Consider the following 11,840-nt stretch of genomic DNA (forward strand, 5'->3'; position numbering starts at 1 on the left):
GCCTCTGAATAAACAAGAGCTGTTAGAAGAATTGCTATATCGTCTGATATGTTCACCCACAACTTAACACAAACAAATCAGAAGTGTTCAATAAACAAGCTTTCAAGAACCATACTGTTGGTATTTGTCTGCTTCACGAGACAATGCAGTGACAATGGGTGAAGTCAAACTGCTGTGTTAGCAGCACTAAAGTTACCTCCCCGGGGCCCAAGCCTTGGCAGTGTGTATGGTGGTCCAGGGCTGCTCCCTCAGCCTCACTGATAATACTCCAAAGGAAAACAGAGCGATATGTTTGGCATCAGCTTAGCTGCAGGAACTGCTGGAAGGAGGCGCTATCCAAGCACCTTAGGGACTCCACTCTGGATATGTGTAGGCTTTACTTCTTAGCCTTTTCTTCTCCTGAAGATATCTCGCAAAGCAATGGATGTTTAGGATCAGTTTTCCTTCTCTTATATGGGCTACCGTCCTAGGTTGATGAGCCCCATTTGCCCCTCACTTCCCTCTACAGCATGTGCAGAAAACCTCTCTCTCTCATTTTTATTAATCTTTTTTGTTTTACAATTTAGAGTATTCATTTCAACAACCTTAAAATATCAATGACTTCCCTTCTTCTCTTTCCAGGGTTCATTTTGCATAGCATAATTCCCTGCATATGTTATATAAACTAAACCATTCAGCGTTCCATTATTACTTCCATCAAAACTTATTTACACTGCTAAATTTATCTTGATGCTGCCCACGTTTTCAAGTGCACACAATTTCCCCCCATATATTCAATAAACATTTTCCAATATTCTTTAAACGAATGTTCTTCTTGTTCTCATATTCTATATGTTATATCCGCAAGCTGCGCATATTCCATCAGTTTAAGTTGCCATTCTTCTTTAATTGGGACCTTGCTCGTTTTCCATTTGGGGGCTAACAAAACACGGGCCGCCGTGGTGGCACACGTAAATAACCTTTTTGTGACACCTGGGAATTTCCATCTGAATTATCCCCAACAAAATGGACTCTGGTTTTTTTGGAAAGGGGCTTTTAATCCCCCCCCAATTCATTATAAATTATTTCCCAATACTCTGTTATCCTTTTACAGGTCCACCACATACGAAAGAATGTACCCTCAACTTCATTGCATCTACAGCACTTATCTGATTCAGTCTTATACATCTTAGCAAGTCTAAAAGGTAAAGGGACACCTGACCATTAGGTCCAGTCGTGGCCAACTCTGGAGTTGCGGCGCTCATCTCGCTTTATTTGCCGAGGGAGCCGGCGTACAGCTTCCGGGTCATGTGGCCAGCATGACTAAGCCGCTTCTGGCGAACCAGAGCAGTGCACGGAAACACCGTTTACCTTCCCGCCAGAACGGTACCTATTTATCTACTTGCACTTTGATGTGCTTTCGAACTGCTAGGTTGGCAGGAGCAGGGACCGAGCAACAGGAGCTCACCCCATCGCGGGGATTCAAACCGCTGACCTTCTGATCGGCAAGTCCTAGGCTCTGTGGTTTAACCCACAGCGCTACCCGCGTCCCTTAGCTAGTCTACTCGGAGTTAAATACCATCTGTAAATCATTTTCAAGTAGTTCTCCTTCAGGGAATAACACGTTCTTGACCATTGGACCCGCTATCAGTCTCGTCCGGAGTCTGTCTGTATGCAGGGGAAGAAACATTCAAGTAAATGCAGTCATTATTTCCTAAGGCTGCAGTTCTCTGGAATCCTATGAACCTAGCAGTACTTCTAACAGTACAGTCCTATATATGTGTCTATGCAGAAGTTAAATCCCAGTGAATTCAATGGGACTTACTTCCATACAAGTGTGCGTAAGAGTGCAGCCTAAGTAAAAATGTACAGGACTGAGCTGTACACGGGCAGATTGTTACCTACGGTATATTGCCCTACAACCAGGCGTTGTAAAATGGGATCAGTGAGCCCTCCAGTGGTATTTTTCAATGTTACATGATGAGAAAGTAATACCAAAGTATATTGCAGTATGGTAGTCTATTTATATAGTATTTGCTTAGTTTTACACAAATTCAATTTTTTAGAAGTTTCACGCAGCATCATTATAGAAAACCAGTTTGAAGCTGTTGGAATAATCGCCAACCTTGGTACCATCTGTTCCCTTTCATCTGCCTCCTCGTTTGAAAAATATATAAATTACCAAATCTAAACCGAATGTAAGACGTTGAACCCAAACCATTCATAGACCTGAAAAAAGACAAACATTTTGGTTGGCTTTGAGTTTGTTTGTTTTTAGCACAGTGAATAATGCTTTCAAAGGTGAGTGCTGAACTTTTCTTCTGAGTTAGGACCTTTGTTTTGTTTTCCTCTTTCTGTTTAGGTGATCTTCTGCACAGCCATCATGCTCTACATTTAACAATTATGAGAAGACTTACACCACTGTAACTAGAAAATTATGAATATGATATTTTACATACAAATGATAACTGGTTGAGATGAATACACAAAGCTTATTGGGCCCTTGATGTTAATCCTGGGGATATAACATTTCAAGATTCATAGGAAGGTGTCATTGCATTACTTTACTGTGACTGCATGCACACTATACATTTAAAGCACATGACTTCCCCCAAAGAATCCTGGGAATTGTAGTTTGTTAAGAGTGCTGGGGTGAACTACTGTTTCCAGCATTCTTTAGTGGACCTCATGGGCTTTAAATGCAAGGTGTGTACACAGCCAGAGTCTGGAACTGCAATAGGTAATCTAAAAAAAAAAAAAGAATTAGGAAAAATTGAGTACCACACTATTTTGCCATCAAATTCTGCATTAATAAAAGGAAAGTAGTTACTAAGGGGGAAATATTCTAAATTACCAGCTCCAGTAGAGAACAGGTCAACAGTGACTGCTTTCTAAATATTTCTGGGCCTTGGTTTATCTGAAGACTCCCAGGCGATGTATATTGGTCCAGGAACCAATTTCTGAAAGGAAGATGAAGGGCAGGTTGGATGAGCACAGGTGCAAGGATAGGCATTCAATTCAGTTGCACTTCCGGCTTAAACAACAATGGCACAGACATTCTGGCATTTGTAAGCCAATTAACACATATAACGTGCTATATACATATATCTAAGTCTCAATCCACAAGTGATAGATCATGAAAGCCATTATGTCAGAATAAATAAATCTTCAAGGTGCTTCAACACTCTTTGTTGTTTTGCTTTGCAGAAGAATGACAGGCTACTGCCCTGGAAATTGATACTTTATCTGGTCAGTGACACTAAGGCACTGGAAGTAAACACAACACCAATCAGATGCAAACAATGCTCAGACAAGATAAGAAGGCCGTTGGAAATACAACACCCTGACAAATGGATAAGCACATCTGTCTCATTTTGAGAAGGGGCTGGTAGTCGAGAAAGCAGATTCCAACCCATTGGCTAAATGGCCTTTTGCCACCTCAAAGACTAATAAACATATTTATTGTACTCTCTGGAAGTTCATTGTTTGTGATGCTAGAGAGGGCTCTTCTGGACTGGTTTGCCTAGATGTTCTGTCGGGAACACTATTTTCTCCCTCTGGCATGGTGTCCTGGTGAGTTTGTGACAGAAGAAAGGTATGAACGAGGGACTTCCCTACACAGGCTTAAGCCTAGAGAAGTGCTGCTCAAAGGGCATGAATGTAAGGCACAGGTGGGGAACCATTTTGAGCCCAAGGGCCACATTGTCTTCTAGGGTAGTTTCTGAGGGCCACATGCCAGCGGAGAGCAGGATCAGAAGTAAAAGTGTGCAGAGCCACGAATGCAAGATTTTACCTTTTCACAGCAGGCTACATAGACTTGCACATCCCTTTCTATCCTCCATCCTGCCGAGCAATAGGCATTTTCAGAGTTCCAGGGCACACTCCAGCTAGGCAAAAGCGCCCATAGGCGTGTGGGCTAGGGAGAGATTGTGTGGTGTAGGAAGAGTCCCGAGGACCAACGAGAGAAGTCTGAGGGCTGCATCCGGCCCCTGGGCCTGAGGTTCCCCAACCCCTGGTGTAAGGTTACATTTCTGATCCCTCTAACCCCTGGCAGCTTCCCCTCCTAAAAATATATCCTTCAGATCAAAGGACCCTCCAGAATAAAATGGCCTAGGTGCATGGACTGAGAGGGGGGAGGCGAATTACAAAAATCCAGGCAGAGGCACATTTAAGACGTTATAGATTTTTTTGGGGGGGGGGATTTGCAGTCAAACAGTGCTAGTTAGTATGTGAAGAGGTTAAGGACAACAGAGTTCTAAATTTCTAGAGTAGGCACTGTGATGTCACATCCACTCTTCTCCAAGCAGAGAGGAAGTAAGGTTTGCTTCCTGTCCCTCCTTGCCCACCTCGCTGTCTCTTGAACCATGTAACTGAAGCTGAGCTCCAGACTTAGATCATGTCTTTGATTCCAACTTCTGTATTTTGTAACCAAGAATACCTAAGCTGTGTTGTTTCTGATGTGGTATTGAACAATGTGTGAATGAGACCTCTGATTACTGTAAGTAAAGCTTTTAAACTTACTTGACATTGTAGTCTATTCCCCCCAAGATGCTTAGAGGCAAGGGGACCACATTGACAGCACTGAGATAGTAATAATAATAATAATTTATTATTTATACCCAGCCCATCTGGCTGGGCTTCCCCAGCCACTCTGGGCGGCTTCCAACAGAATATTAAAATACAATAATCTATTAAACATTAAAAGCTTCCCTGAACAGGGTTGCCTTCAGATGTCTTCTAAAAGTCTGGTAGTTGTTTTCCTCTTTGACATCTGGTGGGAGGGCGTTCCACAGAGCGGGTGCCACTACCAAGAAGGCCCTCTGCCTGGTCTAACAGCCTATATTTGCCACACTTTGCAAACATTGTGCCCATTTCATTTCTGGCTAGAGAGTGAGTCAAGCCCAGCAGACCTTTTGAATTCAGGCAGTCAACAGTTTTTCTTTTGCACTTTCCACACACATGTGGTACTTCAGGATTAACTGGTACTCTCCAGTTATTTCCCAACATTGTGTGGGGAAGGGCTTACTTTACACTTACTTTGACAGTTTTTCTTGCAGCTCCCTTAGCTTGTTGTTGTTTAGTCGTTTAGTCGTGTCCGACTCTTCGCGGCCCCATGGACCAGAGCACACCAGGCACTCCTGTCTTCCACCGCCTCCCGCAGTTTGGTCAGGAATATGACCTTGGAATATGTCTAACTGACCTTGTTTCTTTGTATTTGTTTCTCCAGTGTGCATAATGAGGTGAATGCATTTCTGCACACAGGTGAACCTCTGAATGAGACATCAGCATCCATAAGCAACCATCAGGTGGTCTGGTAGATATAGTATTTAGGATGCTTCAGAGGCTTTTTATGGACAAGTTAAAGCCCCATTTCCATTGTTTCCAGTGTGCGTGAAGGAGGCACTTTGCTTGAGGTCATGTCACAGACAAATGGGGGCCGGGGACCAGTTGTGAACACACTGGGGCTTGTAAAGTAATTCAAGATCAATCAAGCACCCTTTATAAAACAAAACAAGCAGAAGATCCAGAAGTCTGTGAAAAAAATAACAATAATACATTGAAGCTCAGAAATTCAAAGGCCTGGAAGAATTAAAAAATAATAATTTATTGAGAACTAGAAACTGCAAATAAGAAAGTGGGATTTGGGAACAAACTTCAGTCTATACATAAAGCAACTCCCAGTGATTTGTGTGCAATTGCTGTCTGCTCTCCTTGTTTCCCGTCTCCCTTTCTTACTTCCTTTCCCCTTTGTGCCATATATTTCAGATTGCAGACCAGCAAGGAGGGACTGTCTTTATAAGGGAATGTTTACAGCACAGCGGGGTGGGGGAAATGCTTTAAATCCATGACACACCAAATGCGAATTACTTCCATCCTAGTTGTGCAAGAACCGCTGTCTCGTTTAGAAATAGTTTGGGGTGGGGAGAGAGCATATACGCAAAACTGCACAGGAAATTAAAGCACTGCTTTAGCAAACTTTGCACACGGCCAGGAGCGATGTAGGTTGCCATAATACCCGGTGGGAGTTTGCTTCCGTGAATTCAAAGGGGGCTTACTCCAGAGTAAGCAGAGAGCTCTGCGTTGTTTGCAATTCCTAATGGAAAAGGATGCCGAAAAATCCACCCAAATATAATGGACGCATTAATGTATGGGTAGGTAGCCGTGCTGGTCTGCCGTAGTCGAAACAAATTAAATTAAATTAAATTAAATAAAAAATAAATAAAATAAAATAATAAAATAAAATAAAAAATAAAAAATAAAATAAAATAAAATAAAATCCTTCCAGCAGCACCTCGATCGCTCTGCAAGGAGGTAGCCAGGAATACAACCCCTTCCAGGCGTGGGACAGACAGCGGAAACTACCCAAGCGCGCTCCCGCGGCGGCGCGCAACGGGAGGGGCGCGAGGGGAAGAAACTCAAACTCCCACCCAAGTTAAACACGGAACTCGCCCAGGCGAGGAGAGTGTGGGGCGCGCACGCGCACTTCGCGGCGGCCTTCCGGGGAGGAGACAGAGAGAGAGCGAGAGAGAGAGAGAGGGGCGGGGCGGCGGGGCGTGGAACCGACTCCCGACAGGCCCGCCACAGTCACGCGGGCAGCGCGCGCCCCGATTAGCCCTCCGCCGCCCAATCAGCGTCGAGCTGAGGGATTCAAATCGAGTCCGGGCGGGCGGGTGGGCTGGCTTTAAGGGGAGAGTTAGTTTAGCGCTGCCGCCGCCAACGCCGCCGCTGCTTGAGGTGGGAGAAGGAGGAGAGAGAGAGAGAGAGAGAGAGAGAGAGAGAGAGAGAGAGAGAGAGAGAGGAAGGGGGCGGTTTCCGTGAGGCGCCCGTGGTCGCCGCCATCATCGTCGCCTTCGTCATGGCCCACAAGCAGATCTACTATTCGGACAAGTACTTCGACGAGAACTACGAGTACCGGTGAGGGAGGCCGGGGGGGGGGCGTCCCGGGGTCGGTGGGCCTCTTCCTGCCCCTTCGCCTGACGAGGCTCCCGCTGGGCCCGCCGCCCTTCCATGGCGTCCCTCGCCGCCCTCCGCTTTCCCTCCTTTCTTCCCGCCCAGACTCCCTTCCCAGTACCTCAGGAGAGGGGGAGGAAACGAAAAAACGGCGGGCCTCTTTTTCTCCCTCCTCCTCTCCCGCCGGCTGTGGGGGTGGAAACGGCCTCGGGACAAAGGGCGGCGCGGCGCGAGGCCGGAGGAGGCCGTTGCGCCTGCCCGCTTCCCTCACAGGCCCTTTAGGGAAGGGCAGGCGCCGCGGAGGGAAGCGCCTGTTGCTCCACGGCGGCGGCGGCGGCGGCGTGCGCGTGATTCGAACCCAGCTCCCTATCCCGCCGCCCCGCTCCGTTTTAGCCCCGTGGTAACTTGCTGGGCCAAAATCCGCCGCCGATTTTGGGGTGTTTGGGTCAGGGTCGGCCGAACGCCACGGCCATTTCAATAGTCTGTTAACTTTGGGCCCTTCCAACGTTGTCTTTGCGTTTTGCGAACGGGCAGTCTTGCTAGTGGCATAGCCTCCCAGCATTTCCCCGACGAAAATAGGAACGTCCCATTCCATAATAATAATAATTTTATTATTTATACCCTGCCCATCTGACCCGGTTGCCCCAGCCACTCTGGGCGGTTCTCAACAGACTATATAACAAAGAAGAATATTAAGCTTTTTTTTTTTAAACTTAACCTATACAGGGCTGCCTTCTGATGTCTTCTAAAGGTTGTTTAGTTCCTTATCTCCTTGGCTCTGCGGTTGCTTCACTCCCTAACTGCCAACATTTCTGGAATGAAAATAGGGACATCCTAAGGAAAAGCAGGGCATTCCGGGATCAAATCGGAAACTGGGATAGCTTCTGAAAATCTGGGAATGTCCCTGGAAAATAAGGACACTTGGAAGTGTCTACAGATAACACCATAAAAGTCACAGTTAGGATATTTATTGCTCAGTAGTGGGAGAGCCAGCTTTTGTTTCAGGTTTCCTGCATGGATGCAGCTTGCAAGAAGCAAATGGAAGTTTACAAGCCGCCTGATCCTGAGTTTTCTTGTTGCATAGCAAGCTGCCGGGTTTCTCTAAAAGGAGTTAAAAATCTAAAGTTGATATGAAAGCACACCTACAGTGCCATTCCTTCAACTTAGGCTATTCTGTACAAATAATCAAAAATCACAGGCAGAGGTCTGGCCTGAAACTTATATGTTAAAGCAGTTCACAAATGCTATGGAGTCTGATATAAAGCTTCTTTACAAGTTGTACAGAACTAATTGTGGCTGTATAAATGTGACTTGGTGTGTTTTCTGTCCCTGGCAGGCATGTGATGTTGCCAAGAGAGCTGTCAAAGCAAGTACCAAAAACTCATCTAATGACTGAAGAAGAATGGAGAAGACTTGGTGTTCAGCAAAGCCTTGGCTGGGTCCACTACATGATTCATGAACCAGGTAAAAAAGGACATCTCTACCTAACAAGCTATTCCAGAAATACTTTCTGTAAAGCTTTTATGATGTCTTGACGTGGGAGAGGGACAAAGTCACTTCATACATTAAGTAGCTAGCGCTAGACAGAAAATGTTTACTGAAAACCCTATATTATCGGCCATTAAGTGGGATGTCTGGCCACAGACTTATAAACAAGCTTCCATTTTTTCTCTTTACAGAACCACACATCCTTCTATTTAGAAGACCACTTCCAAAAGGCCAGCAGAAATGAACAGCCTCTCTAAGCTTCTGGAACTTTATGTATAAATGTATATATGTTGGTAGTATTCAGTGAATACTTAAGAAAAATATACAAACAAGTCATTACCTGTGCATGAGCTGTATTATTCACAGCAACAGAGCTCAGTAAAATGCAAAGTAGGCTGCTATGGTCTTGAATTCTCACTGAACAAGTTAACAAGTGCCTATTTGATTTTTTCAGTTTTGTTCAATAAAGTTCACAACTTTCATGTAATGTGTTGATTATAAAAATCTTCAAAGATCTGTGCCTTTTTATTCTTAGTAATGAAGCTTCTTCCAACTGTTGAAGCAATTCATCCTGTGGCTTTTCAGCTGCTGAAATAAACATATTTTTAATGCTAAATCTATGCATTTCATGATTTTAGTTTACTACTGTCCACCATATAAAAGCCATCTATTGGTACTCTCTGTATAAAATGCAATACAATTGATGACAATAATATAGAGATTTGTTTGTAGTATTTATATCACTTACCTAGTTTGTTTTACAAGAGAAGGAAAAAACCAGGCTTAATGACTCAGGTGAGTACGAATAAGAAAGATCTACTGCCCTCATCCCACCTGGCTGCTCTCCACTAGTGTGTCTTTTTATTCAGAGCCAGGTTGGGATAATAGGAAATAGGAAGCAATTGTAAAGGAGGGGTGATAGCAATAGGTTCAAGTTCATTCTTTGGTAGATGCTTTTACCCTTATCAAACTGCACTGAATAGCAGAATACATCCCAAGTTTCCTGGCCCAGTGGTTGAAGTTTAGGGGATGGTTGCTGACTAGTCCAAAGGCATTTGCCTAGCATGTTTACCTACTGCAGGGTCACAGCAAACAGATTGTGGCTACCTACTTGGGGTGGTCAGAAGTCATTCACTCCTGATTATGGCCGTAGTTGGTAGGTAAAGATAAATGTGGTTTAATTTGACAGTATTGATTTGCATTATCAGCTCTCCATGAAGTTTCTTCAGTCTCCATGAAATAGTAAAGTTCTTTTTTAAGTATCAGCCAGAACTCTTTATAGACCGAGTTTTATTGCCTCTTGTAACCTGGAGTCTATTTTCATAGGTCCCAGCAAAGGGAATATTTAATGTGATGCTAAAACATGGCAGTTACCTGGAGCATGTTCCCCTTTGATTACTTGTTGCTCATGTACAGCATTTTATTTTATTTTAAAATGTAGATCAATATATTCTGTGTATGAAAAATTCTGATTCCATTTCCCCCCCTATAAATTATGGCAATATAGCAGATTTGCAATTCTGGTTTTGCTGGTTATTGGAAGGTGGAAATCTTGTTGAATCACTTTGACTTCAACAAGTTGAGCGTGTTTTGCACAGACACAAATGCATATCTTCAACCACAAGAGCTACCACAAATTAAAGCAAGAGATTCTTAGGTAGCTTAATTCTGTACCAGTGCCACACTGCAAGGTACCTTGCTTGCTCTCAGAATGACCACATCCACATTGCTTCTCAAAGCATTCAGTAATCACCAAAATTAATATACTATTAATAAGATATTCTGAAGACAAATTAATTTTATTTTTAGTTGTACAAGGATATATTTTTAATTAAATGCTAGATCACGTACCTTTCCTAATGTAATTTTCAAAATGGCAGTGCTATAAAATCCAGCTTCATTGTTGCCTATGTCACTGGTGTTGCAACCTTCACGCCCTGCCCCATACAGATGCAGTGCGAATTCAACTGCTGATTTAGGCCACAGTTGTAGCCAGGTCTATTCAGAAGCAAGCCTTATTCAATTCAATGGGACTTACTCCTAGGTAAGTATGTTTAGTATTACAGCCTTAGACATCTCTGGTGTGGCATTACAGGAATTAGGCAGCTGTACAGTTTACTGTTATTTATATTGCACCTTTCCAAATGAGTCCAGGGTAGTGAACAAATCAATTTTTTTTAAAAGCGTTATAAAAATAGACATCCGACCAGTGATTTCAGGGGTGCCAGGAACAGCCATCAAATGCCTGGGTAAACGGAATGTTTTTAAATTCCTACTGAAAGCCAAATACTGAGGGGAGCATGCCTTGCCACAGATGAGAAGCTACCACTGAAAAGGCAGTTGGGTCAAGTCCAGCCCCTAGTGGTGGAACCACCAAACTCGCATATGGAATGTAGGGTCCAAGGTGGTTGACAATTGGGGTAGGTGCTCTGTAGTTGGGAAGTCCAAAGCCATTTTGAGCTTTATATCCCAGTATTAACACCTAGAATTGAGTGGGTGCTCACTTCCCCAGATATTGGCACAAATGGAAATCAATAATGTCCAGAGCAATAAAAGGCTGCACTGCAAAGTACACAAACTGTTGTTTGGCTATGTACTTCTGCAGTAGTCTTAACAGGCTTTTATAAATTATTTTTAGGCTGTTTCATACTTTATCTTGGTGACCGTTTTTGAAAGGATAGCTCTGTTTTGTTTAAAACTGCCCTAATAATAAAGTATTATTAATACAGTTGCTATCATTCAGTGTATTTTGTTGTAAGACATTTTGGGTGGGGTACATCCAAAAATGCAGAGTATAAATGATTTTATAAAAAAAATAGGGATGTATGTATGTTTTTACCCATAAAAAAATATACATAATTTATGGGTAAAAACAATTCTTAAAGAAAAACAATTTCTATTAAAACTTACAAAAATGTTTACCGTTAGTAATGCTGTATCTATAAAGATTGCTCATTTTTGTAGATAGCAAGAGATTGAAGCTGCAAAATTTCTGTTGTACACACTGCCTATGCGGTGAAGCTAAAATTTATTTTTATAGTATATAATGTTAGATAAGAAACAGGAAAGTGGTGTCTGTGTATTCATAGTAGTGGTTACATGCGGAGAGAAGTAAGTCATGATTGTCCTTTACACAACTGATTAAATAATGAGACAAATATATTAGAAAATATTTGACACAAAAAAAGTTTGGAAGTCTAGTTGCATTGCTTTCTATTTGTTTGTTGGGAGCAATTGTAAACACAGATGCAACCTTAACTGCACAAACTATGACTAAAAACATTCAAAACACTGGATGAGACATCATAAGGAAAGTTCTGCATATACATATACATGAAACCCGCTTCCTAGTTGAATCTGGTAACTTATAACGTACGGTTTTCCTATTACTGCCGCTGTTTTGTTATTGTTCCAACTATTTT

The 11,840-nt window shown here is 43.0% G+C and overlaps 1 protein-coding gene across 1 annotated transcript; it reads left to right on the forward strand.

Moving 5' to 3' along the window:
- Positions 1-6,651: 6,651 nt before the first annotated feature.
- CKS2 (CDC28 protein kinase regulatory subunit 2) lies at positions 6,652-9,034 on the forward strand. The gene is made up of 4 exons (XM_081930844.1): positions 6,652-6,726; positions 6,769-6,894; positions 8,267-8,394; positions 8,610-9,034. The coding sequence occupies exons 2-4, from the start codon at positions 6,836-6,838 to the stop codon at positions 8,660-8,662; spliced, it is 240 nt and encodes a 79-aa protein (XP_081786970.1). The 5' UTR covers positions 6,652-6,726; positions 6,769-6,835; the 3' UTR covers positions 8,663-9,034.
- Positions 9,035-11,840: the final 2,806 nt, after the last annotated feature.

This window comes from Podarcis melisellensis (assembly GCF_964234715.1).
Source record: "Podarcis melisellensis genome assembly, chromosome: 11".
NCBI classification, from domain to species: domain Eukaryota; kingdom Metazoa; phylum Chordata; class Lepidosauria; order Squamata; family Lacertidae; genus Podarcis; species Podarcis melisellensis.